This window comes from Dama dama, chromosome 20 (assembly GCF_033118175.1).
Source record: "Dama dama isolate Ldn47 chromosome 20, ASM3311817v1, whole genome shotgun sequence".
In the NCBI taxonomy this organism is placed as follows: Eukaryota; Metazoa; Chordata; class Mammalia; order Artiodactyla; family Cervidae; genus Dama; species Dama dama.
Genome location: NC_083700.1, coordinates 40,549,614 through 40,576,734, shown reverse-complemented (window position 1 = coordinate 40,576,734; position 27,121 = coordinate 40,549,614). Strand labels below are relative to the sequence as shown.

The 27,121-nt window shown below is 34.6% G+C and overlaps 1 protein-coding gene across 2 annotated transcripts in view; it reads right to left on the bottom strand.

Moving 5' to 3' along the window:
* The window catches only part of COL11A1 (collagen type XI alpha 1 chain), a 211,970-nt gene that overhangs the window by 139,036 nt on the left and 45,813 nt on the right, over positions 1–27,121 (bottom strand). Inside the window, exons 5-7 of one of the 2 annotated variants that reach the window (XM_061121276.1) lie at positions 7,311–7,439; positions 2,315–2,431; positions 1,616–1,705 (exon numbers count right to left, since the gene is read on the bottom strand). In XM_061121276.1, coding sequence (XP_060977259.1) covers positions 1,616–1,705; positions 2,315–2,431; positions 7,311–7,439 — 336 coding nt within the window. The remainder of the gene's footprint in view (positions 1–1,615; positions 1,706–2,314; positions 2,432–7,310; positions 7,440–27,121) is intronic. The other variant, XM_061121277.1, reaches the window with a different exon arrangement.

The window sequence follows — 27,121 nt, the reverse complement described above, 5'->3', positions numbered from 1 at the left end:
AACTTAATTTTCAGATCTCACAGAACCTCATACTGAAATATAATTTCTATCAGAAAAGCTATATAAGTTTGACTCTCAATCCAAAAAATAAAATATCAATGCCAATATTGAGATTTATCATTGCAATATTTACTCAGAGCTCCAAGGATTTAGTGCAGTATTATATCACAAAGAGTTCTTTAAAGCAAAGAAAATATAAATTATAATCCTCAGAATTTAATACAATAAAATAGATCACTATATAGTCTCATAAAGAGTATGAGCCTATTTACTTAAAAGTAAAATTATATTAAGACTATAATGTGATATAATTATATCAAAACTACTCACAGAGATACAGAAAAATAACACTAGTATAATTTCCTTTTTATAAATAATTACTCATTAATATCATAAATCTGAATAACATTCATTAGGTAATTTTTGGTCATGCTATGATTTTGATGAAGTTCAGATTAAATAATGTATCTTGCTACTTTTGAATTTCAGTTTGAAATAACTTGTTTGCTATGACATAGCAAATCTATATAATAGAATAATACTTAATAATAAGTATGTTACATAAAGTCATGTGAATGAAAAAAGTGGCTAATGATTAATTCAGCAATTGTTAACTAAAATAAAATTTCCAATAACCATAATATTTTGTATTCTTAGACAATGAGGATATACTATCATTACAGAGTACATATTATCCAGAATCAGAATAGTACTGTGCTTATAGCTCTGAGCTAAAAAGTTGAAAATTTGGACATGTAAATAAACATCTTAAGATAACCATTTTTGGAAAATGATTAACTTGATTAATTTGGATTATCTTGGACAAGATTTGGACTTGAAATCTGTTCTTTCCCTAAAATGTTATTATTCTAAAATATGTTTTTTCATGTAAAGTCCCACTGGGACACATGTGATGTAAAATTTTTAATTAAATTGATTCAGTTAATCCTCATACCAGGTGTGAAGAAATTTAACAAAGTTAAACTGAATTGTATACTTATTTTCTCATAACTGGAATATATGCATAATATGAAATTCAGGAAGATCGTTCTAATTTGTACCTGAATATACTGAAATATTTTCATAGAAAGGACTGGGAAAAGTTAAGATATATTATTTTAACCATAATTAAGTTTGAAAATGTAAACAAACATTAAAATCAACTAAGACTATATTTTCTCAAAGTATTTGTGTCATAAAAATGCATGATTATTGGTCAGATGGTGTAAATTTTAATTGTATCATTTGATGATACAATTTTTTTTGGAGGATTTTCCTTCTCACAAAAAGGTCATGTTGTGAGTAACCTTAATCACAACATTTTTGAGAAGCTTGTTCTATCCCAGGAGCAATCAAGAAAATGATGGCAGCCAATTCAGTTTGATCAGTTTGGCATTTGCATGAAGCAGAGTCATGCAAACCTGAATTGGGATTAATTTTAAACGAACTGTTTTTAGTAACAGTGAGCCAGTGCTATTGTTTCTCTTACTTCAGTAAAGGAATAAACACATCAAACTTTTCAGAGGTTATAGATTCTTCCAGAGTAAAACATATCAAGAATTATTGCACATTTAAAAAATTTGAACTGTAATTTAATACTGTCTACAAACATTACCTCATTTGATCCAGATACACTCCTAGGAGCTTCTGTCTGGTAACTTTCTGTCCCATAGTTGTATTCTTGAAAATCATCAACAATATTTGCCTAATAGTGAATTCAAAAGAAAAGTAATTAGTAAAAATGTTAAGGTAATCCAAAATCTATGGAAAGCATGATTAATTAGGATATTGTATTAGCCAAATGAGTATTTATCTAGTTGGGTTAGGACAATGACTCATCATCAGAGATCTTCCAGCTTATCTAGGAGAGATCTTGATTGCTTTTTCTTTGCTACCTTTACCCCTAGCTTGGCCATTGCTGTTGCTTGATAAGTTTTCTTCTTCTTGGATGCAAATTTTTCAGATTTAGGGGGTGTAAACTTTTTGAACTTTTCCTTTGAATTAGTGGCCACTGTCTTCATCTTCATTTTGAAACTGAATTTCTTTTTCTGTAAAATGTGGTGAAAGATGGAATGGAAAACATAAATAAAATAAAAAGGGAAATGAAGAGCATGGATGAAAGGAAGAATAAGCAAAGCAAATCAAGCATCATTCCTTCAGGACAGCTACTACTGTCAAATAAAAATCAGTTATTGGGTCATAGAAATGAGATGAATGAAAGATCGACGATAAGTTTGAGGGAGACTGGACAATAAGGAACCACAAGATGACAAATACCAGGACACCATACACAAAGGTTCTACTATGCTTTTACCTCGGTTTGTGCTATTGTCTCCTCAGTTATAGTGGGTGTCTCTGTTACACTTTCAGCCTCTTTATATTCTGCTTCCCCATACTCATAGTCATATTCCATTATATCCTCAGGTGCATACTACATTGCAAAGGAAAAAATATCAGGCAATTTTGTTAGTTGCTGGTAATACTATTAACAAAATGGGAATCATGTTCTTAACTTTTTACTGGTAAAGTTAAGAGACAAGGAAATACTGTTATCTAAATATTACTTGTGTTACAAGAAGTAATACTATCATATACAGAGTATAATAAAATACTGATAAAGCAGGTTTTCTAAGAGCAGAACAGTGGTTAGGAGTGTGAGGAAATTAAAAGTTTAGAATATTAATTCAAACTTTTAATTCTTAATATTAATTCAAACATAGCAGTTACATACTTGGACATAGTTGTTGTCCATAGTTGTTAAATATTCATGTTAATTTGGATTTGTAGAAACTGCTACACAAACCTCTTTTATTTATAGCAATTTCAATAGGTACTTTGTTTTTCATTGAACTGCATGTGTAAAAAGTCTTTCCAAGTATGAAATAATTTTCATATCAGTTGTGGGATGGAAAGGGGAGAGAATAATGAAAGGGAACAGAAGGAACATGAAATGATTCTGTATCTATTTGGAATAATAGAACCAGTGGGAAAAAAAATCTAAAATCTATTCAGAAATAACTAATTTGTTATAAACTTAAGATCAAAATGAGCACAGTTGGAACCATTAAAAGATTCAAAATTAGATCTGTTTATACTTAACACACTGTAAATTTTTACAAGTATTGTGTTTTTTCTATTGAAAAAGAGCATAACACTTGGGTATCTTAAAACATGTAAATGTAACTCAAATTGAAAGATGGAATACTAGATTGCTTTTCATTAAAAATATTAAGAGAGAAAAATATGTTTCTCAATAAAGGGATGAGAAAAACAATTAATATTTAATTATGAGGAAACTATGTTCATCTTCAAAGCCAAATATATCTACTGAAATTTTAATCTTAAACATATATTATTGGTTTTAATCAAAATAACTGTAAATCTATTAAGGTCATATATAGCAAAAATATTTATTAAGCAGCAAATCAATAAGCTAAAATGTTAATATATATGCACATATTATTTATAACATATCTTTATGTAAATGTATACATACCTTTGTTATGTATATGTACATATATTATGTTTAGTATATTTATGTATATATATACTTAGGTACATATATACATATGTGTGTGCATGTATATATACACACACACATATATGCTAAAAGCAGTCTATTTGGAAATCCCTATGTATTTGGTAAAATTTCAATTATATCCCAAGTGGACCTCTCTTGGCCTTTTAAAATTGCCAATGGTTCCCTTTCAATGCACCAGAAAAATAACTCTTCACACCATGTCTTTTAGAGACTTGTGATCACTGGACCTTCTAATAAGCACTATTAGCTACAGCAATGCAAATGAACGCAAATTTCATAAAGACATATAATGAAACATATTGCAAACCAATCACAAAAAGGATTATAAAAATAGACAATTTAAAAGCATCTTAAATACATCTTGAATGAAGCCTGGTATTCAAAGTAGCCAGTTACCTTTACTATTTTTATATCATGTTTTTCTTTTTTTTTTCCTTATAGGAAGAAACCTCTTCTAACCTCCATAATTCTCTCTTCTGTTTTAACTTTTTCTACACGGAGATCAACCAGACTAGCTGTGGTGGTAGAATAATGAAGGAAGTAATGTGCTCACTATCCTAGGCATGAAAGCACATGCTTTTCTTAGAGCCATCCAGAAGTCAGTGAAAAGAATCATTGCTTCTGTTCTCCTTATTTCTTTAAACAACATCTCCTCTGAAGGGTATTGACACCATGGTCTACATGAAGGAATTTGCTGGTCTACATGAAGCTTTACAACCTGTTTTTGGAAATGATTCTCCCTTTTTACTACAGAATTTTGTGACGCCTCAAAGACAGGTAAAGAAGAGAGAACTAGTTATAATTAATCAGATGAATATGTGCAAAAAGATGTGCAGTGATAGAATTTCACCTACGATTTGGGAGTTGCCTAGCATAAGTTAAAATATGTGAGGAGAAAGGGACTTTTTCTGGAAATGTTGTTAAGTCTTTTCTTTTTCAAGTTGTTAGAAAAATAGTGGCATTGCAAATATCTGTGTCTCTGAGAACTAAGATATCTGATATATATTAAGTGCAAAAAATTAAAGGTAATAAATTTATTTATAAAAGTGTTTTTCTCTTGCTGCTTCTTCCTTTTCATGTTTTATACTGATATGAAAGATAAGAATGTTAATTCCCTACTGTACATAGGACATTGCAGTCTGTGTTATATTCAATATACTAAGAAAGAACTACATGCAGATTTAACATCCAATTTTTTAATTAAGATAGAAGGATTATTTAACATGGTGGAAAAATTCCAAACCACCATAATTTTAATATTGGTTACTTCGCTATATAAATGGTATCGTGGAAGTTTAAGTTGAGTAATAGTTTCATATTAACACTATATTTAAATCTATCATTTTATATTTTACTCTGATTATGATGCAATGTTACACCAAACACCAAACCAATCAATAAAAATTGATTCTTAAGAATGAATTAAAACATGCTCTTTAGAAGATATGAACCATACAAAATCACAAGTTGAAGAAAACACATTTGAGTTAATTTATAAAATAAATTGATATTTATTAATCCAAATCAGAATGATAATATGTGATTGTCACAAATTTATTAATGGAAAATTAAGCAATATAAAGTACAACATGTATGTTTGATGCTCTAATTTTGCACTATATTGTGTTGGTAACATTGCATTTGTATTTTGCCTAGGCAAAATATCTGTTGTACAATTATTAAAATGCATACTTGTAGTATAATGATACAAAAATGGCTATAGTTCAAAAGTAATATAAGGATGGCTTACAATTCTATTAACCAGGTGTTTTTCGTACTAATAAAAAAGATTTTTCTTACTGAAGTATCAATGTAATTTAGTATTGGGGGGAAAAGTGAGAGCTGATTCTTCAAAAAAATTTTTCTAGATGACATATTCAATACAGAAACTAAGAGATGCTATTATTGGATCACCCAACAAGATTTTCATGCAGTCCTTATCACAGCAGTACACTTTTCCTCATCAGATGTTTCTAGTAAAAACAAATTTGACTTACCAGCAGAATGTTAAATTTATGAATCAACAGCTAAAGTAAAAAAGGGAATGCCTACTTTTTAATGAATTTAAGATAAAAATGGTTAAAACTATTATTTTGTCTTAAAATAACTCAGCTTACCTTACATAATAGCATTAAAACATGGAAATAAAACAGCTCAAGGTGATATAATAAGAATGCATACCTTCATTCTTCCAAAAATCAGAGCCATATCTGTTGCTAAAAAGAACAAGACTTATCTTTCTTAAAACAGGAGCAAAATATTAATAAATCTCATCTGTCTTGAACATATATACTAAATGTTATAAATTTTAATATTGAGTCTCCACATAGTGTCTAAGATATAAAAACACTAAACCTGAAGATATTAGAATGTTTTAATAAATCATGAGGGAATTCACAGATTGTTCTAATAAACCATGAGGGAATAAAAAGAATGAAGCACTTGAAAGCTGGGAGATAGGCAAACACAAATATCCAAGTAATTTCTCTTTTATTCTCTCATATTTGTTTTCCTTTTAGCTTCTTAAAGCTTTATTCTGGTTCAAAAAATTTAATATTAAATTATGGAAAAAGTCAGTACAACAGAATTCACTAACATACCTTAAAAAGAAAAGTAATGTCAAAAATTAGTAAAACACAAATTTAATTCTCATTCAGAAATAACAGTAAACTAAAACTAAGAGATAAGGTCTTCACCTGCTCTAAATAAAAAACTCAAAAGATGGTACTTCATAGTATTTTAAAAGTCAAGAAGAAAGCTATTTGAGTTATTTTCAAAGATAAGAATAATCTTGATGTTTATAAACCTCCACCCCAACTTCTAAAATTTTAAACTCTTCATCTTAAAAAAGAAATAAAGTTTCACAGCCAAGTAAAGACTCAACTCCTTCCAGAATTTGCTTTTTAATTTCCAGAAAATCCACATTAACAAATTTTACCTAAAAATTTGCATAAAAGGTACACTGTACTATATTTTTGTTCTTTGGGATATTCAAGTCTGACAAAATGACTATTGCTAACTTAAATGTAAATATTTTTTATCTGAGAGAGAATAGGATCAAATTTCATTATGGTGAATTTTCTTGCAAAAACAGCCTGGAAAATGGTTTCACACTGGAGTTTCAAATAAACTAATGCAGTATTAATCAAAGCATATGAACATCTAGTTACTGCAATCGGTTCATACTGCTTTTCATTCCATTGCTCTTTGTATCAAGTCTTGTGCAAGAAAAGGAAAACTTACATATCAATGCAGCATAACCATATAAGAAATGGAAAAAAAAAGAGTCTCTAAATATTCAACACAGCCTGAAAACTTTAAGATAGCACTAACATCCCTTCCTTCATCTGCACAAATTGTCAAAGGCTTGAAGATATGGCAAGTACACTAGAAAATAGTTATCCTTGTCATGAGGTTGCTTTAATTGTAAAAGTAACAAAGAAAAAATAAATGTTGGAGAAATTATCTCTTTTCTCATCTCCCTCTAAAACAAAAATCCTCCTCTATACACTGTATAAGGGAACTATCTTTCTAAGAAATTAAGTAACAAAATACTTGAGATTGAAACAAACATCAAAAATCTTCTTCAAATTGCATCTCCTTTGAAATATTAGTGAAAGAGTGAAAGTGTTAGTCGCTCATTAAAACACTATTAAATAAAGGTATAGTTTACTTAAAAGTGAATAAATAGAGACACAACTTGAAACTGCAAACTATGTCATTACCACTGGAATGAGAAAACGTGCCCTGATCTTACATGGTTCCTCACCTCATCGACCTGGGGTTCCTGAGCCTGAGCAGCCTTGGGAGCTGAGGAATCACAGTCTGGACTGTAATGCTCACAGTAGTCATATGCTGCTTTGGGGTCACCTATGATCAACAACTGCTGGATGTCCCCCTGCCAAGAAACAAACATGGTTACTTAGCATATTCGAATACACATATATCCAGAGAAAGATTTACCCAAGACATAGTGTTGTTCATTTTCAAATATTTGAGAAGAAAAATCACTTACATTTCAATGTTGAAAGCAATCTTATAGGATTGAGAGAGAAATTCACAACTATTTAACAAATCAGATTTTAATATATTCCAATAAAAATTAATGAAAAATAAATTTAAAAAAATTTAAATGTAATAAAATAAAGATTAGAAATAATAGTAGGGTTAGCTAAAGAGTTTTACTTTCAGGACATTCTGGAAACTGTATGAATAAGAGGAAAATCAAATATTTTGCTCTTGAAGTCATCTGAATATTTCTGCATGGGTCTCACTTGACATGAAGCTAGTTTGATATAAATCTATGGGTCATGATCATATTAATTTAGAATTATACCCAGACGCGGAAAAATGTCTGGGTTAATATCCATTTGACTTGGTGATTCAAGTTTCTGTAAGTTTGAGAACATGAGTCTGATTCACAAAACTCCTGATTTCATTTTGAATAATTTCCGAGTTATTATAGCTTTCTCTACATCTGACTAGCATATGTTATTTAGAGCCTGATGAAAATTATAAACATCTCTAAAACTGAGTAATAGGAAAGAATTCACAGCACTTTTATGACACAGCATTCATTTATTCATCAACAAATGTGAATTGAAAAAGCACAATACACAAGACACTGAACATAGTATCATGGGAGGTGCAAACATAAATTTGATATAATCCTTGCCCTTGGAGAGTGTGATATAATGGTTAAGATTTAAAACTGTAATAAAATGGAGAACAAAATTTATAACTTAAAAATATACAAGCAAACTCGTGTGAAAAGTAACCAGAAAAGAGTATAAATTATTTAATTCTAGCCCACAATCTTTTATTAAATACCATGGCTACTATCTGTAGTGTGGTAGTTAATTCTATTTGCATTGCTTTCTTCTGTCTAAAAAGCACTCTATATGCATACTCTTAAAATTAGCATTTATTTTAATGGCTCATAAATCTATATTTTCATCCCTATCACATTATTGAGATAAAAGTTATATACAGAATTTATTCTTTTAAAGTGTACAGTTCAGTGTTTCAGTTCATTTACAGGGTTTTCCAACCATCACCAATATCTAATTTTAGGAAACTGTCATCATCCCTAAAAGAAACACCACAACCAATGACAGTCACTGCTTACCTCTCCTTCCCCCAGCCCCTGGTAACAAGTGGACATTTCATATGTCATGATTGGGACTAGCTTTTTTTATCTATCATGTTTTCAACTAAATGGACTCATTATCATGTCTGTGTTGCTATGCTTGATGGTGTCGCATAGGTCTTTTATACTCTGTAAACTTTATTTCAAGTTTATTCTTTCTTTTCTTCATACTGAGGAGTCTCAATTGATTTTCAACTCCAGATCTATTTTATTCTTTTAAAAGAAATCCAATGGTTATTTATCTCTATTTGATAAAACATCATTTCCATATTGTCAGTTAGTTCTTATTCTGTGGTTTCCTTTAGTTTTTTGGGTTTTTTTTTAATATACGCATAACTGCTGACTTAGAGTCTTTTGTAAGTCCAATATCTGTCATGTCTTCAAGGACATAGATTTGCTTTTCCTTTGTATGGGACATAATTTTCTGATTCTTTGCCTGTCCCATAATTTTTTCTTGACAGTTGCATATTTTAAATATCACCTTTGGAAACCGTATTCCATTATGCCTTCTCCTCAATGCTTGGTATTTCTGTGTGCGGTTATTTTTGCTGCTTGTCTAGTGATCTTTTGAAGTAATTCTATAAGTCAATATTCTTTGTTTTCTGTATCCACTGAGGTCTCTACTCAACTAGGCTAGTGATGAGTAAATGATTGAACAGAGAGTTCCTTAAAAAACTTCCACTATTTGCCAAGTCTTTGAGTGTGTATTTGTGTGTGAGTACACCTTTAATATTTCAACAGTTTACAACTATGCTTTAGATTTCATTTCTTGTTATACAGATCCTAAAGCTCAGTAATATTTGAGGTATTAGGGTCTCTTCAGGCCTTTTCTCAACATGCACACAGGCCTAATAGATACCCAAGAAATTACAGAAGCTTTTCAGTGCCCTTCATAGACATCTAATTTCCAATTTTTTTCTTCTTAGTGTCTTTGTCTGCTTGTTTGCTCAACACCCTATCATTTAAGCACACACTGCCAAACACTAAGATCTGCATCTAGAATGTATCATTAGTAACAGAAAAATTACTAAAATTAAAATGTCAAAAACACACATCTGCCAATAAAAATTTCACTAACATGACATATTACAATGCTTGATAATCCTTAAGATAAATTTTGTTGAATTAAGAAATTTCTCCACAGTCAGATTTAGCTATAATTTTTCAGTTATTTAGTCATTTTATTCAATCATTCATTCAGAAAGTTCTTTATAAGTGCATGTAATCTCAGTGGCTCAAAGGTAAAGAATCCACCTGCAATAGAGGAGATGCAGAGATGCGAGTTTGATCCCTGAGTTGGGAAGATTTCCCATGGGGTGGGGAAATGGCAACCCACTTTGCTTATTTAACGGATATGTAGAGTATATCATGCAAAAAGCCCAGCTGGATGAATCAGAAACTAGAATCAAGATTGCCAGGAGAAATAACAACAACCTCAGATATGCAGATGATATCACTCTTATGGCAGAATGTGAGGAGGAACTAAAGATCCTCTAGACGAGAGTGAAAGAAAAGAGTGAAAATGCTGGGTTAAACCTCAATACTAAAAAGCTAAGATCATGGCATCCAGTCGCATCACTTCATGGCAAATAGAAGGGGAAAAAAGTAGAAGCAGTGGCAGACTTTATTTTCTTGGGTTCCAAAATCACTGCAGGGCTGACTGCAACCATGGTGACACTTGCTCCTTGGAAGGAAAGCTATGACAAACCAAGACATCATATTAAAGAGCAGAGACATCACTTTGCCGACAAAGGCGTGTACTGTCAAAGCTGTGGTTTTTCCAGTAGTCATGTATGGATGTAGGAGTTGGACCATAAAGAAGGCTGAGCACTAAAGAACTGATGCTTTCAAATTGTGTTGCTGGAGAAGACTTCCTGAGAGTCCCTTGGACCGCAACAAGATCAAACCAGTCAGTCCTAAAGGAAATCAGCCCTGAATATTCACTGGGAGTACTGATGCTGAAGCTCCCCTATTTTGGCCACCTGATGCAAAGAGCTGGAAAAGACTCATTGGAAAAGACTCTGATGCTGGGAAAGTTTGAAGGCAAATGGAGAAGGGTATGGTAGAGGATGAGATGGTTAGATAGCATCACTGACTCAATGGACATGAGTTTGAGCAAACTCGGAAATAGTGAAGGTCAGGGAAGCCTGGCATGCTTCAGTCCATGGGGTAGACAAGAGTCTGATATGACCTAGCAACTGAACAACAAATAACCAGTAACAGAGAAATTTGAATTTTCTTCATTCTGCTGTTTATAAAAAGGACATCATTCAGTACATCTTGAATACTGTCATCTTAGAGGATCTCAATTAGAAATTCTAATTCTTGAACCCCAGCTTTGTCATTAATTACTCAGAATTATGCAAGCCATTTGGACTTCCCAGGTGGTTCAGTGCTAAAGAATCTTCCTGCCAATAAAGGAGACTCAAGAGACATAGGTTTGACCCCTCGGTTGGGAAGATCCCCAGGAATAGGAAATGGCAACGCACTCCAATATTCTTGCTTGGAAAATTCCATGGACAGAGAAGCCTGGCAGGCTACAGTCCATGGGATCGCAAACAGTCGGACACAACTGAGAAATTAAAACTTCAGACTTAACTTACAGATGATATAATAAACTAAATGCAGCTTTTACTGAAACACAAAAAAGTTGTCTGTTGTATGCCATATGGTATTTTTAATAGCATATTTTTTAGAATACTGGTTTCCTAAGTACTTAACTATTCTAGTTAAGGCACTCCACTTCATTAAATGGAATCCTGCCATTATTTCCACTATAAATTCTTTATTCAGGTGTTTGATATTCAGCCATAAAATATACTACTGGAAAGAAACTGGAAAATTCAGTTAAAAATCTATAGTGCTCTTTTTCCCAGAAGGTATTCTACAGTGTTTTATGGTAATCATATGACATGTTATGAGACAGTCTGTAGACAAACAAAAGCATCCTGACAGGTTGAATGAACCATAAATATTTAGATTCAATAGTCATAAAAATTTCCATAACTGGAATAGGATGAAGTTACCAAGTAAAGTTGGCATCTGCTGCACACAACATATGAAAAAGACATCCTCCTCCTCTAATGACCCACAAAGCCAAAATTAAAGCAGAGCTGATGCAATTACCTTGCTATCTACAGCTGCGCCAACTAGGTCTGGGTCTATACTATAGCATTTGTTTATAGACAGGATGATTCGGGAGGAGGAAAGCAAAATAAATGTAAGAAAACTGAATCGAAATTATAAAGATATGGTTCCTCTGAATGTAACTTCCATTGCAAAAGTATTCTGACACATTTTTATCACAACAAATTATGTAAGTATTAGCATATCCTCAATTCAAAGCTAAAATATAATGCCTATATCCTAACAATTATTGTTTGTTATTTTTGGTTGTACATGCATATACATGTTGTTGTTTAGTGTCTCATTTAATTTCAAAGGTTTTGAAAATTAGAAATTTCATCTCCCCTAAGCCTGGAGTAAAGCACACACTGCAACTGTATTCTATAAAATCAGCTAGCCTCCATATTTCCCGAAGCACATCCTTACTTCCATTACTTCCAACATGTAGGTATCTCAATGGGTATTAATGCATTTATAAAATACTTCTTGGGAAAATCTTAACTGTATGTTATAAGCAAATAGGAGTTAGGGTGATGAAGAAGATGGAGAGAGAAATAGCATTAAACAGAAAATGCATCTTAAAACTTTGGATGAATGAAGCTGACAAACTTAGAAAAGGACATACAGTGCTGTATAGTTGGAGGGATGGCCCTATGTGGTGATAATGAGTAGTGAAGATTGAGGGATAAAAGAGATAAAGATAGAAGAAAAACAAAACAAACAGAAAACTAAGGAAGGAACTGATTTAAGAAAGGTTTTGTGTGTGAACTGAAATCTAAACATTACAGAGTGTTGTTCAAAGACTTTGAACCATGGAGTAAACTGATCAATGCTGCATTTTAACAAAACTGCTATGACAACATGAGGGAGGATGATTTTAAAGCAGCCAGTTTGTAAGCCTAAGACTCCATAAGAAATCCATTGCACTTAAGCACTAAGAAACTAAACTAAGGCAGCAATAGGAAGAAGGGAATAAAGGATGGTGGTGGTGGTGATTTAGTTGCTAAGTAGTGTCCGACTCTTGCGACCCCGTGAACTATAGTCCAGTAGGCGCCTCTGTCCATGGGATTGCCCACACAAGAACACTAGAGGTGGTTGCATTTCCTTCTCCAGGGGATCTTTCTGATCCAGAGATAAAACCCAGGTCTCCTGCATTGCAGGCAGATTCTTTATCAACTGAGCCACCAGGGAAGCCCCTATGGAATAAAATATAGATATAAAAGCTATCTGGAATAAAAGATAATAGAGTTTATTAGAGAAAACATGTGTGAAATTTGGGAACTGACCAGATACTGACGATGAGTGGGATGGGATATGCAAGGAGAGAAGGAGGAAGTGCGTTAGAGAGTAATGAAAGGCAGTTTTGTAGTTTCTGGTATGTGCAAGAGTAGGAAGGCAAAGGCATTTTTTTGACTGAGAAACATAAGAGAACATAAGAGAAAGATGGAGGATCAACCTTTTAAGTCTATGAAGTAAAATGATAATTAAGGATTGTTTTTAGAAAAAGTTCAGTCTTCTTTTTAAGAAACTTCCCTTTATTTATTTTTGAATTGTGCTCCTCTGCATGCCAACTGTCAGGTTATGTAACTGTGGCCAAACTAAGCTATAAGCATCAGTAAGAATCAACATTCAGTCAATCAATTTAAAGAAATTTTCCCTTTAACCTGACAGCACATACTTCTGTAATAATTATTACTCTTTTTTTTTTTTCACTGATAATTAAAGACAAAATGAACTTGCCTAGATTTAATGTTATGGGCTGGCTGATTTGTGTCCCCGAATTCACATGTTTAAATTCTTAGCCTCAGAATCTGACTGTATTTAGAGATAGGACATATAAAGATAGAATTAGTATTAAATGAAATCTTTATGCTGGGCCCTAATCCAATACGGCTAGTCTTTCTATAAGAAAAAGAGAATAGGACACAGACACCACAAAATGAAGAGCGTGTGAAGACTCAGGTAGAAGATGACTATCTACAAGCCAAAGTGAAAGGTCTCAGAAGAAATCAACCTTGCTGACATCTTGATCTCAGAAAGGGATAGGGGGCAGGAGAAGAAGGGGACAACAGAGGATGAAATGGCTGGATGGCATCACCGACTCGATGGGCATGAGTTTGAGTAAACTCCGGGAGTTGGTGATGGACAGGGAGGCCTGGCGTGCTGCAATTCATGGGGTCGCAAAGAGTCGGACATGACTGAGCGACTGAACTGAACTGAACTGATCTCAGAGTTCAAGCAAACAGAACTGTGAAAAAGTTAATTTCTGTCGTTTAAGATCCAGCCTGTGGTATTTGGTTGTGGCAGTCCTAGAAATGAATATAGACTGATAATTACTAGCTGTTTATATTTAAAATATCTTCCAAGTATTATCTATAGCAGAATAAAGAAAAGCACTTCAAAACAAGTATTTTTGTTCATAATATGGGTAATGTCAAACTATGTCAAGGAACTGGTATTAAGCAGATGTTGTGGAAGTATTGACTGATTTAATATGACAAGTAGCTAGAATTCAGGGTAATCACAGGTTATAACGCACCTGGACAGTATCATCATGTGTAAATATCCCTGAGGCATTGGGGGTAACAGAAAGTAAAAAATGATAAAAAAAAAAAAAATAGAAAAGAAAAAGAAAAATTATCCATTGTATATCCTTGCCTCCTTTGTCAAAGATAAGGTGTCCATAGGTTCGTGGATTTATCTCTGGGCTTTCTATTCTGTTCCATTGATCTATATTTCTGTCTTTGTGCCAGTACCATACTGTCTTGATGACTGTGGCTTTGTAGTAGAGTCTGAAGTCAGGCAGGTTGATTCCTCCAGCTCCATTCTTCTTTCTCAAGATTACTTTGGCTATTCGAGGTTTTTTGTATTTCCATACAAATTGTGAAATTCTTTGGTCTAGTTCTGTGAAAAATACCGTTGGTAGCTTGATAGGGATTGCATTGAATCTATAGACTGCTTTGGGTAGAATAGCCATTTTGACAATATTAATTCTTCCAATCCATGAACACGGTATGTTTCTCCATCTGTTTGTGTCCTCTTTGATTTCTTTCATCAGTGTTTTATAGTTTTCTATGTATAGGTCCTTTGTTTCTTTAGGTAGATATACTCCTAAGTATTTTATTCTTTTTGTTGCAATGGTGAATGGTATTGTTTCCTTAATTTCTCTGTCTGTTTTTTCATTGTTAGTATATAGGAATGCAAGGAATGCAACCTCTTTAACAAGTGGTGCTGGGAAAACTGGTCAACCACTTGTAAAAGAATGAAACTAGAACACTTTCTAACACCATACACAAAAATAAACTCAAAATGGATTAAAGATCTAAATGTAAGACCAGAAACTATAAAACTCCTAGAGGAGAACATAGGCAAAACACTCTCCGACATAAATCAAAGCAAGATCCTCTATGACCCACCTCCCAGAATATTGGAAATAAAAGCAAAACTAAACAAATGGGACCTAAAGAAAAAGAAAAATTATTGTCTCCAAGTATAAATAAAGAATTTGAAAGCATTGAGTTGTGTGTGTGTGTGTGTGTGTGTGTGTGTGTGTTGAATTTTATCTGGGGCAAAATTAGGACTGCAGCCTGGGAGGCAGCATCTCAGATAGCTCTGAGAGACTGCTCCAAAGGGGTAGTGGGGGAGACGATATATAAGGTTTTGGTGAAGGGGGAGTTCAATACCATGAAGCACTCATTTTTCAAAAGGTTTTTTTGTCAGTCATGAGGATCTGATGTCACCATGAAGGGATTTAGTGCTTCTCTAGATATGAGGAGATGAAAGGATTAGATCATAAAATCTGTTCCTAAAAGCATCCAACTATCTAAAGACCTGTCCCACCAGATTCTCTGGAGCACAGAGTGCCTCACTCCACCCTGAACTCCCTCAGGGGTTGATGAAGGTCAACAGCTATAGAGGCAGATGGCAAAGGCCTTTGTTGTTCAGTAGTTGGCAAAGGAATTTAAAAGCACTGAGTTTTTAAGTAAACTTACCAGGGATTTAAACAACTTTGTCAAATTAAATTATGCTGGAATTTATACTGGCTTCCCAGGTGGCTCTAGTGATAAAGAACCTGCCTTGCCAACACAGGAGATGCGGGTTCGATTCCAGGATTGGGTAGATCCCCTGGGGAAGAAAATGGCAACCCACTCCAGTATTCTTGCCTGGAGAATTCCATGGATAGAGGAGCTTGGTGGGCTACAGCCCGTAAGGTCGCTAAGAGACGGACATGACTGAAGTGATTTAGCATACATACATGCTAGAGTTTAAGTATCCACTTTTATGATTTTTTAAAATACACTTTCATTACACTAGTTAAAAAGATAAAACAACTCCTGGTTGTATCACTGTTGTTGTTCAGTCACCCAGTCATGTCCAACTCTTGGAACCCATGGACTGAAGCACGCCAGGCCTCCACCTCCCTCACCGTCTCCCAGAGTTTGCCCAAGTTCATGTCCATTGCCATCAGTTATGCCATCCAGCCATCTCATCTAAATGAAATTACATCCTAATTCTACTTCATGTCAACAGTGAAAAAAAAAAATAATAGAAAAAAGTTTTATTATTTTATATATACTATAAAATATACATATATAAAATCAGAAAAATATATTTTTGTATTCTATACCTAATTTTATTTATTCATGTTAATATAAATGAAGAGTAAAACAACATACTTTCTTGAATTAAGAAAACATATGCAAAATTAAATTATAATTCTTAAAAAAGAGATAATCCTTAGATTACAAAAGATTATTCATTTCAAATGTTCATTAAATATGAATATTTTAAATATGTATAATCAGAACTTGATCTTCCTCCCAAAATAGAGTCGTCTGATACTTTTTACAAACATCTATTGTTCAAATAATGTAACTAAAGATAACATTAAAAAACCTAAACAGAGGATTTAAAAACAAAATGGAAATCATTTGAGACTTTACCTTTAAAAATTAACTTGAGAAAAATATTATTTGTATGAAAGAAAACATTATGCATCATTTAATATTTTTAAATTGTATTTTAGTACAGACTCAAAGAACAAATTCATATTAGTAATATCAGCATAAAGGTCAAATATGGATTTGCAAGTAGGTATGACTTTCACTAGCTGTCACACAAAGTTAACTGTAGAATTTGAAACTTACTTTACATTTCGTGGCCTTTGACTTGGCAGTAAATTTTGAATTTATTTTAAAGTAATTATCACCTTTTGAATATGGAAAGAAATGGTAGACTGTTTTAATCATTTCATTAAGAGTTCAACAGTTGAACTGGCACATTTACTCTTTTAACCGAAACAAATAAACTAGGTATTGTCTATCATTTTTTTATTATCAGTTTAGCATAATTTTTATTGCCTAATTTTAACTCTAGAGAAAAAGGATGAAAAGAAATCATTGGTAGTAGCTTCTTGATACATTTATTATTCTAGTAATAGTTCTGCATGCAGTGACAGTGTCGCAAAAGTAACACGTCCCATAAATAACATATAAGAATACTTTCTTTTCCTACTCTGTTGCACTGCTCTATTATTATAAATGTATATTTCTTAAGTGAATTGAAGTTTTATCAAATCAAAATTGGCCTTTTTATGAAATATATAAGCCTAAGAGGATTTTTAAAATATATATATATATATATATACACACACACACATAACTGATATACCTTTTATTCTTTTAATTTTAAAAAGCATTTTTTTCAGTAATATTGTGAAAACTTATTTGCTCACTACAGAGTATAATCAAACTATACATATGTCTACTGCAGAATCAAAGATGGGAGTCATGCTCTCAAAGGTGAAAGCCAGAATTCCCTATAGAAATGGGAGTTCTTGGAAAGAACTACTGGGTTCTCTTGAAGGAAAAAGCAAACCTGTTACACAGCATTCCTAATTTAAGGAGGTACTTCATGCCCTACAATTTGAAGACAAATTTAAGTCTTCTCCCTCCTCAGACAAACTCTTTTCTTTAAAGAAAAAGGCACAAATAACACACAATTTTTTAATAGGCACAGATATATTATAAGTCAGATAATAAATGTATTTCTTCTATACCTTTTAGTGGTAACTTACACAGAAATTTGACAGCCAGATAACTTTCAGAATCCTTCACCCTGGTTATCTACCAATCAGCCATCTACCCATTTAATCAACACATTTATTCAGGAAAAGTAACATGATGACACTATAGACAGGCAAGAGAGAAGTAAAAAGGAAAATCAGACCAAGATCCTACTCTCAGAGACTCTTTGTAACCCCATGAACTGCAGTCCACCAAGCCCCTCTCTCTTCTGTCCATGGGAATTTTCCAGGCAAGAATACTAGAGAGGGTTGCCATTTCCTACTCCAGGGAACCTTCCCTGACCCAGAGATTAAACCCACGTCCCCTGCATTTCCTGCATTGACAGACAGATTCTTTACCACTGTGCCACCTCGGAGGGTATGACCTGGGAAGGGAAATTACTTAGATATATTTCTTAAGCATTTACTGAATTCCAATTATGAAAAGGGGGCTTCCCTTGTAGCTCAGTTGGTAAAGAACCCACCTTCAGTGCAGGAATTCACCTCCAATGCAGGTGACCCAGGTTCGATTCCTGGGTCCAGAAGATCCCCTGGAGAAGGAAATGGCAACCGACCGCAATATGCTTGCCTGGAGAATCCCATAGACAAAGGAACCTGGTGGGCTACAGTCCACGGGGTCACCAGAGTTGGACACGACTTAGGGACTAAACCAATTATGAAAAAATAAATTGGGCCAGCAGGGGTTGGGGGATGAGACAACTTTCATCTGGGAAAATCAGAGGAATGATCTAGAAGGACCTGTCATAAATGAGATCATGAGAAAGTGTCTAATTTTTCTTTTAAATATAAAGGTACTTAGTATTCTTTGTTGGCTCTCAAATCCTAATCATTCATGCTGCTCTCTCTCCGCCTGTGCCTGAAGAGTCTGACCCCACAGCTCACATCATCAGACTGACTTGCAGGTGGTTTCCAGTACACACCATGGAAGTGACCACCAGGAGTTAGGAGTTCGGAAGGTGGGAATAGGGGGTAAAGTAGGTTCACCAGACACTTTCCTGCCTGACACTGCAGTCCGGTACCCTGACGGCTACTGCCACTGCCAGAAAGCACTTGAGCAAGGCTCTAGCTCTCACTGTACTGCTATTTATCATGGAAAATGGGAAAGGCAATGCTCACCAGCTCACTCTCCTTCCTTGCTCACACCTCCTAAATCACCTAAGTGGAAATTCAGTTTCCTGCTGGAACCACAGTGAACTCACAGGGACTATGAGATGTTAAACAAAGACTACATCTTTAAAGGCCCTAAAATAACAATAGGTAGCTTCCTTTTATGCATATACTGTGTTTAAGGGCTGGGAAGGCACTGTGCAGCTTGTGAGATCTCATTTCCCCAACCAGGGATTGAACTCTTGGGTCATGGCAGTGGAAGCTCAGAATCTTAGCCACTAGGCCACCAGGGAACTCCCAGGAGCTCCTCTTCTTAATAAGCCAAACTATATTGTTCTGCTAAACTCACTGGAATATAAACATCATGAGAGCAAGGACCTGTCTGTTTCATTCTCCCAGGTTTCCACAAATTCATGGAATAGGCCTGCACATATTCATATTAATAAATGTTTGTTTGATAAATAGCGAAAGTGAAAGTCGCTCCGTCAGGTCCAACTCTTTGTGACCATGTATAGTATACAGTCCATGGAATTCTCCAGGCCAGAATACTACTACAGAGTAGCCTTTCCCTTCTCCAGGGAATCTGCCCAACCCAGGGATCGAACCCAGGTCTCCTGCATTGCAGGTGGTTCAATAAATAGATACCCAGGCAATTAATTTATTCACCATTACAAGATTCAATTTTAACAACTGTAAACTAAGAATACTGTTATTTGTCTCAAATTTCCTACAGATTCTTTAAAAGCTAATGCCTATTTTAACAATTTTTAAAGTGTAAGTGTACACACATGTTAGATTCAATTCCTACAGTACTTGATGCCCGTTAAAAGAGAATACACTTTTGAGTTCAAACTTCTAATCATGGTTATGGACTGTATGAACACATGAAATTTAAGAAATGTTGCTGGAGAATCCCTTTGTAATCTTTCCATAAATATACTCCAAAAAAGCTTGAGTTTCAGAAGACTTAAAGAATAGAACACTTAAAGAATAGAAGAGAAAGAAAAACACATTTAGCAAAGCAGTTTCCAGCATGTGACACTGTAAAAGCAATAGCTTAACAAAATTATACAGTGTCTCCACAAGATATTCCCTAGACACTAAAACTTCTGTTCATATTTGATATTAAATTTTGCTGAAAAGTACAGTGGATCCTGGTAGAGGTTTAATATTGTATATTCAGGAATAAGACTGACACTAAATCTTTAACATGCCATAGCATTCTCAAAAAGTAGAGATTATCAGAAGATTAATTGCAAAACTATGCTTCCTGTTACTCAGACTTCTGAATTGGCCAAGGCATTAGCTCTCATCACAGTTGTTCTTTTTTTTTTTTTTTCAAACATTCTGTACAGTTAATGATTCTTTCTCAACTATTCTGTGTGGAAAGGAAGACTGCCAAAATGCTTAGAATTTTAGTTTAACTGAAAAATGCATCAGAGATTGCATCTGCACTATAACTCAAAGGAAAAAATGAAGAAATCCCACATAATCACAGACAGAACTGCTACCCACCCAGTCTTTATATTTCACTGTCTCAAAATAAGCTTAAGAAATCAGTTGTAAGAAAATGAGTAGCATTCCTATGTTACTTGAATGCACTACTAATTCAACAACTATTTACCAAGTATTACAGAAAGTGCCTAAAATTATATAAAACACTACCACAAAAAGTATAAAATAAATATTTATCTTATATATTGAAAATAAGATAACAAACATTCTTACTAAAAGACATCTATTGATGTGACTCTTATTATTATTCCACAAATAATAATAAAAGAGTAAAAGAAAACACAATTAGAAAAAATGTAACAAATCTGGTCTCTTCCTTTCTTGTTTGCCAAGATGATTTATACTCAGTGAATTAATAAGTGCTAGAAAGCATATTTATTTCATCCACTTAAAAATATTTTCAGGCACTCTCCTAGACATTATGGATACAGTGCAAAGCCTCTGCTCTCTTACATTCCAGAGAAGGAAGGAAGTGAAAGTCCCTCAGTCATGTCTGAATCTTTTTGACCCCATTGACTGTCCATGGAATTCTCCAGGCCAGAATTCTGGAGTGGGTAGCTTCCCCTTTCTCCAGGGGATCTTCCCAACCCAGGGATCAAACCTAGGTCTTCCACATTGCAGTCAGATTCTTTACCAGCTGAGCCACAAGGGAAGCCCAAGAAAATTGGAGTGGGTAACCTATCCCTTCTCCAGTGGATGTTCACGACCAAGGAATCAAACGAGGGTCTCCTGCATTGCAGGCAGATTCTTTACCAACTGAGCTATGAGGAAAGCCCTACATTCCACAGAAGGAAAGAGAAAAGAAAACATAGTATCAGAAAGTAATAGGTGCTGGAAAGAATACAAAGCAGCTAGGACAGAGATTTAGAAGCTTGTTGTTGATGTTCAGTCACTGTCAAGTCCAGCTCTTTGTGACCCCATGGACTCGCCCGCCAGACTCCAAAGGCAGAGTGCTGTATTATAAAGTATGATCATGAAAGATTTTGCTAAGGGGTTGTTGAGACCGAGACACTGAGGAACTAAGAAAGTAAGAAATGCATAGAGATATCTAAGGGAAAGCCTTTCAGGCAAGAAGATGAGAAGATGCTTAGACCCTAAGGCTGGAACATGATTGATGTGTTCAGAAGTTATGCCCTATGGATCAGAGGGAGCAAGGAGCCATTGATGAAGTCAGAGAAAAAGGGCAAAAGGTGTGAATGAATCACTTAGGAGCCTACAGAACTTCAACATACTCTAAATGATATGAAAAGCCACTGAACAATTATAAACAAGGAAGTGACATTCTTTGCTGACTCATTCATTCAGCCAAATGCTACTTGACAGGAATAGACCTACTAGTTTAGGCTTGATGCTTAGAGAACAGACTAACAGAAAGGCAGAGAGAAAGAGAAATCAGTCAAAAGGCTTCTGCACTTTTATTTTCCATACTGTATGTATGGACCTTTTTCTTGAGGTACTGGAATTTAATTTCTAACATATCTTAGGTAGAAGCAAGAGGGAAAAATTGGAATAAGAACTTAGGCCTCAGCGTCTTTGGTGATTTTAGTTTCTCATACAGTAATAATTGTGATGCTATTTCTCAACTGGATATAAATATAAATATATATGCATATAATTATAAAAATTATAATTTCCTGCAATTATTAAAAATAGATAACTCTAATTGTTATAATATTAAATAATATTCCACTAGCACTTACTGTATATCTGCTAGTCTTCTAAAAACTTTATATAGTCATATCGTAATGAACTAGGTCATGCCTTTAAAATCTAGTTCCTAAAAAATAAAATAAAATAATTTGAATAATTTATCACATTCTTATTCTACTTCTTTGAGTTAATAATAATTTCACACTGATTGTTCACTTCAGTTCAGTTGCTCAGTAGCTTTCAACTCTTTGTGACCCCATGGACTATAGCACGCCAGACTTCCCTGTCCATCACCAATTCCCAGAGCTTACTCAGTTTCATGTCCATTGAGTCGGTGATGCCATCAGTGAGCTAATAATAATTATTATTAGTTGGTGAGCTAATAATAATTTCGCACTAACTGTAGTTTTACTCTAAAGCTTAGGAAGTATATAGAAAGATGGTAAGATAAGATTATTTGGTTCAAGGTAGCCCTATCACCTTTTAAAATTTCATTGAAAACACATAGTTCATAAATCATAAAATAAGAGAACTAGAGGCCTTTGAATTTAGCTAAAATTCCAAGCATTTCATGTTTAAGGAAACATTGACTATTTGCTACCCTTCCCAAGTGGCGTTAGTGGTAAAGAGCATGCCTGCCAAAGCAGGAGACATGAGACTTGAATTTGATCCTTGGATTGAGAAGATCCTCCAGAGAAGGGCATGGCAACCATTCCAGTGTTCTTGCCTGGAGAATACCATGAAAAGAGGAACAGGCTACTGTCCATGGGGTCTCAAAGAGTCAGACAGGACTAAAGCAACTTAGCCTACACAAGCACGTCGTGTGTCATGTGCGCTCATTCAACTCTTTGCACAGATTGTAGCCCTCCAGGCTCCTCCTTCCATGGGATTATCCCAGCAAGAATACTAGAGTGGGTTGCCATTTCCTCCTCCTACGGCTCCTGGCTTTGCAGGTGGATTCTTTATCCACTGAGCCATCGGAAGTCCCATTTGCTACCTTATGTAAAGCTAAAGCATTAAGTTTCTCTCTCCCTTAACCCCACTTACCAATCAGTCCTAAGATCTGTCAATTGTACCCCACATTAGCATCCTGAAACAAGACCTTTCTCTCCATTTCTTCTGTGATGACCTTGTTTCTAAGTAACCTTTTATTTGAACTAAATGTTTCAACATATCAGTTTTTGTTTTGTTTTGTTTTTTTCCTAACCAGGTTCTTCTGATTCTAGACTAACTCCTTCACTGACAAAAAAGGAATTTGCAAAAAAACAATCTCAACATTTAATTCCTCTACTTAAAGAAACTTCTCATGGCCTATGATTTAAAGTTTAACTATCTCAGGGTGGTATAAAATGGACTCTATAAACAGGCCCTAAAACATCTCACTAAGTCATCTCTTAAATATTCCCCCAAAGCAAACTGGATTCTCAGATCCGCTGAGCTCATTCCGAACTTTCATCTTTTGCACATGTGCCCGCATCTTTAAACATCCTTTTATTTTTTTCATTATTTTGCATACCTTATTTTCTCCCTTGAACATTTCTATATCTTTATTAGAGACAGAATTTATATCTTATTACAACTATTTATTTGTATTTCTATATAGGTTATTTAAGCACAATGTTGTTAAATAGTATTTATTCTACTTCAACAGAGAATAGTCAACTACTTAATATACACCTAACTTTCAAAGGACATGTACTATCCTATACCTCTCTTAGCTCCTTCTCCACCCAGTCAGTCAGTTCAGTTCAGTCACTCAGTCATGTGTGACTCTTTGTGATCCCACGGACTACAACACACCAGGCTCCCCTGTCCATAAACAACTCCCAAAGCTTGCTCAAACTAAATATGCATCGAGTCGGTGATGCCATCCAACAGTCTCATCCTCAGTCGTCCCCTTCTCCTCCTTCCCTCAATCTTTCCCAGCATCAGGGTCTTTTCAAATGAATCAGTTCTTTGCATCAGGTGGCCAAAGTATTGGAACTTCAGCTTCAGCATCAATCCTTCCAATGAATATTCAGCACTGATTTCCCTTAGAATGGACCAGTTGGATCTCCTTGCAGTCCAAGGGACTCTCAAGAGTCTTCTCCAACACCACAGTTCAAAAGTATCAATTCTTCAGCTCTCAGCTTTCTTTATATTCCAACTCTCACATCCATACATGACTACTGGAAAAACCATAGCCTTGACTAGACGGACCTTTGTTGGTAAAGTAATGTCTCTGCTTTTTAATATGCTATCTAGGTTAGTCATAGCTTTTCTTCCAAGGAACAAGCATCTTTTAATTTCATGGCTGCAGTCACAACCTGCAGTGATTTTGGAGCCCAAGAAAATAAAGTTTGCCACTGTTTCCACTGTTTTCCCATCTATTTGTCATGAAGTGATGCGGCCAGATGCCACGATCTTATTTTTCTGAATGTTGAACTTTAAACCAATTTTTTCACTCTCCTCTTTCACTTTCATCAAGAGGCTCTTCAGTTCCTCTTCACTTTCTACCATAAGGGTGGTGTCATCTGCATATCTGCACATTGATATTTCCCCCAGCAATCTCAATTCCAGCTTGTGCTTCATCCAGCCTGGCATTTCCCATGATGTACTTGGCATATAAGTTAAATAAGCAGGGTGACAATATACAGCCTTGACGTACTCCTTTTCCTATTTGGAACCAACCCATTGTTCCATGTCCAGTTCTAAATGCGGTTTCTTGATCTGCATACAGATTTCTCAGGAGGCAGGTAAAGTGGTCTGGTATTCCCATCTCCTTACAAATTTTCCAGTTTGTTGTGATCCACACTGTCAAAGGCTTTGGGGTGGTCAATAAAGTAGAAGTAGATGTTTTTCTGGAACTCTTAACTTTTTCGATGATCCAGCGGATGTTGGCAATTTGATCTCTGGCTCCTCTACCTTTTCTAAAACCAGATTGAAAATCTGGAAGTTCTTGGTTCACATACTGTTGAAGCCAAACTTGGAGAGTTTGGAGCATTACTTTGCTAGCATGTGAGATGAGTGCAACTGTGCCATAATTTGAACATTTTTTGTCATTGCCTTTCTTTGGGATTGGAATGAAAGCTGACCTTTTCCAGTCCTCTGGCCACTGATGAGTTTTCCAAATTTGCTTGCATATTGAGTACAGTATTTTAACAGTATCATCTTTTAGGACTTGAAATAGCTCAGCTGGAACTCTATCAACTCCACTAGCTTTGCTTGTAGTCATGCTTCCTAAGGCCCACTTGACTTCGCACTCCAGAATGTCTGCCTCTAGGTTAGTGATCACACCCTCATGGTTATCTGGGTCATGAAGATCTTTTTTGCATAGTTCTTCTTTGTATTCTTGCCACCTTTTCTTTATATCTTTTGCTTCTGTTAGGTCCATACTGTTTCTGTCCTTTATTGGGCCCAACTTTGCATGAAATATTCCCTTGGTATCTCTAATTTTCTTGAAGAAATCTTTAGTTTTCCCATTCTACTGTTTTCCTCTATTTCTTTGCATTGATCACCGAGGAAAGGTTCCTTACCTCTCCTTGCTATTCTTTGAAACTCTGCATTCAGATGGGTATATCTTTCCTTTTTTCTTTTGCCTTTAGCTTCTCTTCTTTTCTCAACTATTTGAAAGGCTTCCTCAGACAACCATTTTGCCTTTTTGCATTTCTTTTCCATGGGGATGGTCTTAATCACTGCCTCCTGTACAACGTCATGAACCTCTGCCCATAGTTCTTCAAGCACTTCATGTATCAGATCTAACCCCTTGAATCTATTTGTCACTTCCACTGTATAATCATATGAGATTTGATCTAGATCATACTTGAACGGTCTAGTGGTTTTCCCTACTTTCTTCAATTCAAGGATGAATTTGGCAATAAGGAGTTCATGATCTTAGCCACAATTAGCTCTCAGTCTTGTTTTTGCTGACTGTATAGAGTTTTTCCATCTTTGGCTGCAAAGAATATAATCAATTTGATTTCAGTATTGACCATCTGGTGATGTCCATATGTAGAGTTGTCTCTTTTGTTGTTGGAAGAAGGTGGTTTGCTATGACCAGTGTGTTCTCTTGGCAAAACTCTGTTAACTTTTGCCCTGTTTCATTTTGTACTCCAAGGTGAAATTTGCCTATTACTCCAAGTATCTCTTGACTTCCTACTTTTTTTTTTTGGTCCTTCCAGACAGGTGGTTCTAACAAAGCCTTAATCACTAGCAGGCATAACATTCATTCATATATTTACTAGTCTTCATTGGATACAAACACTGTGCAGAGTTTGTGTTTGATGCCACTGATTCATTTTCTAAGTTAAGTGGATATAAATTCTGCTTTCAATAAATTTACATTCTAATGAGAAAGAAATGCATTATTAGATAATTACAAAACAACAGAGTAATAGAAGTGACAACAAGAATGCAATAAAAGATGGCTTTTTTTTTTTTTTTTTTTTGAGAAGTTAATAAAATGCCACAAAGTAATGATAAGCCTTAAAGGAAAAAAAAAAAAAGAAAAGAAAACAAGAAATCAGAGATAAAACTTTCAAAAGGGACAAAACAAAATGTGTGATACATTATTGTAAACTGTTGGCAGCAGATAATCCTGTGATGCATTAACAAGGAATTGCTCATATTGGAGGACAAACAATATCCTGAACAAGTATTATTTTGGATCTTCTATAGAGTTCTGAAATCTCAATTAACCTCCAATGCTACACAGAGTGGACCAAAAAACAAGGCCCAATTATATATTGTTTACTAGAAACCTACTTTCAATATAGACACATATAGATTAAAAGTATAGGAATGGAAAAGATAGACTATACTACCACTAATCAAAAGAAAGCAAGAGTAACTATATTAATTTCAGACACAGAAGACTTCAGAACAAAGAAAGTTGTCAGAGATAGAGAGAGATACTCTATATTGATAAAGGAGTCAATGGTCCAAGAAGAAACAATAGCTCTTGATGTGT